General features: G+C 54.1%; 1 protein-coding gene across 1 annotated transcript; it reads left to right on the forward strand.

The window, feature by feature from the left end:
* Positions 1 to 1183: 1183 nt before the first annotated feature.
* Positions 1184 to 2131, forward strand: LOC310891177 (olfactory receptor 14C36-like; the record flags this gene model as incomplete). Its single annotated transcript, XM_083853455.1, has 1 exon — positions 1184 to 2131. The coding sequence occupies one exon, from the start codon at positions 1184 to 1186 to the stop codon at positions 2129 to 2131; it is 948 nt and encodes a 315-aa protein (XP_083709581.1).
* Positions 2132 to 3234: the final 1103 nt, after the last annotated feature.

The raw sequence follows: 3234 nt of genomic DNA on the forward strand, positions 1-3234 counted from the left end.
CAGGGTTTTCCCACTGTAGGGTCAGCATCCAGGGCATGTATGTGAGCATGGGCAGGGAGGAGAAGTGGGGATGGGGAGAGAGCCGCCTGCAGGGTCAGTCCCAGGTAGCAGATGGGGGGAGAGGGGGCTGCTACCACAAACACCATGGGAGGGAGATTCAGGCGCCTTCCTGCCCCTGCCCCTGCAGTGCAGAGGCCTTTGCTGGCTTAAGTCCCTTTCCTCTCCCAGCCAGCAGAGCCTCTGTCACCAAGGCCACGGGCTCCTGGCTTGAGTGACCTCCTTGGCAGCTGGAGCGCGAGGACGAGAAGCTCCCGAGTGCAATCTGTCTGCCCTGACCCCAGTCAGCAGGAGTGCTGGGGAGCTCTCCCATTCCCTCCCTGCCCATGCTGCCCTTGCTTTGCCCCTCGCTCCCTGCAGCAGCTCACACACAGCAGTGCAGGTCCTGCCGTGCAGCTTTGTCCAGCAACAGTCCTTCGGAGCACCTCCGTCCGTGGGACCTGACAGCACGGTGCGTGGGGCTGGGCAGCGAGCTGGCTCTCTGCAGGCAACCTCTTAGTGCACACCCAGGAGCTTCTTCTGCTGGAAGGTGCTGAGCAGCCCTTCTGCATTGCAAGTAGGTGACATGAGAGGTAAATGCTGAATTTTGGAGTATCTCAGCATGTTTCCAACGGGGCAGCCGGTGTAGAGTGGGGCTGAGTCCTTCAGGAGGAGAGACCCTGCTCCTCACAGTGCCCTGAGCCAGCATGAAGCAGAGCTCCAGCCACGGAGGTGCACGAGGGTGCTGAAAGGAAGGTGAGTGGCCATGTGCCACTGTGCACCACCAGACTTATGAGCTCCTTGCCACATCTCAGGAGTTATTCCATAAGTGTCCCTATTCTGTGACAGCACGAGGGGCTCCAGTTCCCTCTGCCACTTCCTGGCTGAGGGCATTGGTGCACGTTTGGGCAGCTGTACCTCAGCTGTGGCACCAGGGCCAAGCACGGACCAGTAATGTGATACCCTTTTACAAAGAGCCCGGGACCCCCTGTGAGCAATGGCTTTGCTCCAAGGAAATAAGTGCCCAGTGCTTTGGGGTGATGCTGTGGGACTGGAGGGCAAGGAGTGGAAAGAGATTGGATTGGAGAAGTCCTAACTTGTGAGTTGGCTTATTCCTTTGGCAGAACCCCATGACCAAAGGGATCAGATGTCCAACAGCAGCTCCATCACCGAGTTCCTCCTGCTGGCATTCGCAGACACGCGGGAGCTGCAGCTCCTGCACTTCGGGCTCTTCCTGGGCATCTACCTGACTGCCCTCCTGGGCAACAGCCTCATCCTCATCGCCGTAGCCTGCGACCACCGCCTCCACACCCCCATGTACTTCTTCCTCCTCAACCTCGCCCTCCTCGACATGGGATCCATCTCCACCACTGTCCCCAAAGCCATGGCCAATTCCCTCTGGGACACCAGGGCCATTTCCTACGCAGGATGTGCAGCCCAGGTTTTTCTGTTTCTTTTCTTGATGACAGCAGAGTATTCTGTCCTCACCATCATGGCCTATGACCGCTACGTGGCCATCTGCAAGCCCCTGCAGTACGGGACCCTCCTGGGCAGCAGAGCCTGTGCCACCATGGCAGCAGCTGCCTGGGGCAGTGCTTCCCTCTATGCTCTCCTGCACACTGCCAATACATTTTCTCTACCTCTCTGCCAAGGCAATGCTGTGGACCAATTTTTCTGTGAAATCCCCCAGATCCTCAAGCTTTCCTGCTCCTACTCCTACATGAGGGAAGCTGGGCTTCTTGTGGCTAGTGGGTGTTTAGCCTTTGGTTGTTTTGTTTTCATTCTAGTGTCCTATGTGCAGATGTTCAAGGCTGTGCTGAGGATGCCCTCTGAGCAGGGCCGGCACAAAGCCCTTTCCACGTGCCTCCCTCACCTCTCCGTGGTCTCCCTATTTATTAGTACTGGGATTTTTGCCTACTTGAAGCCCCCCTCCATCTCCTCCCCATCCCTGGACCTGGTGATGGCAGTTCTATACTCGGTGGTGCCTCCAGCACTGAACCCCCTCATCTACAGCATGAGGAACCAGCAGGTCAAGGATGCCGTTAAGAAAGTGATGACAGACATTTTTTTAAGAACTAAAGCGTCACATCTCTAGAAAGGATTTCCTGCAAACACCATACTGGGCCAGAGCTTTGTTTATTCATTGCATTACTGTTGTTATTTCTCCTTATCATTTTCCTACACAAATGATTGGATTTGTCTCACTACATCTGAGGAACTGACCTGCTCTTTTGCACCTGGAGGCCATGGAAAGTCTGTCTAACATGGGCTCAGACCTGACTTTTTGTACCATCTCTGTAGTAAAATGGGTTTTCTTGTGTGCATTGGTCTGGGCTCTTCTTCCAAAGCTGGTGCCAAAACTAATAGGACCAAAAAGGGATAAAGACAGTTTGCTTGGCAAAACTAAAGCCATGCATGCAAGCAAAGCAGAATAATGAATTAATTTGCTACTTTCCATCGGCAGGTAGATGTCTGGCCATTTCCACAAAAGCAAGATCCATCACACATAATGGTTTCCTGGGAAGACAAACGCCACCTCTCTGAATGTTCCCCGGTCCTCCTTCTTTACCTGGGTTTTTATTGCTGAGCACTATGTTGCATGATATGGAATACGCCTTTGGCCATTTGGATTCAGTTGTCCTGGCTGTGTCCCTTCCCAGGTTCTTGTGAAACCCCTGGAGTCCTCACTGTTAGGATAGCACAAGAGGCAGAAAACTCCTTGACTCAGTGCAAGCACTACTAAGCAATAACTAAAACATCGGTGTGTTACCAACACTTTTCATCACGAATCCAAAACATAGCATGATACGAATGTCTATGCAGAAAATTAACCCCATCCCAGGCAAATCCAGGACACGTGGCCAGTGCAGGGTAATGCAGTGGCCCTGGGGCACTCACACCACAGCCCACAATTGGTCTGGTCTGGTCTGGGGACAGGGGAGGGAGGTGAGGGAGCTGGGGAGGGTCTGTCCTGGGCTGTAAAGTGCACAGCAGAGGAAAACATGACAGCTAGCTGAGCTGTGGCACCGTGCAGGATGAAGACTCACCTCAACGGCTTTGTGGTGCAGAGCCAAGGCTCGTGGAAGGGAGCTGAGACATGCAGTTACAGCAGAGAGGAGAGTGCCTTGGTGGCATAGGCAGAGCCCAGGGTGGTGTCCCAGGGCATTCGTCACCCCCTAGCCTTTCTCACCAACCACT

This window comes from Anser anser (genome assembly GCF_964211835.1).
Source record: "Anser anser genome assembly, contig: HAP1_SCAFFOLD_50, whole genome shotgun sequence".
Taxonomy (NCBI): Eukaryota; Metazoa; Chordata; class Aves; order Anseriformes; family Anatidae; genus Anser; species Anser anser.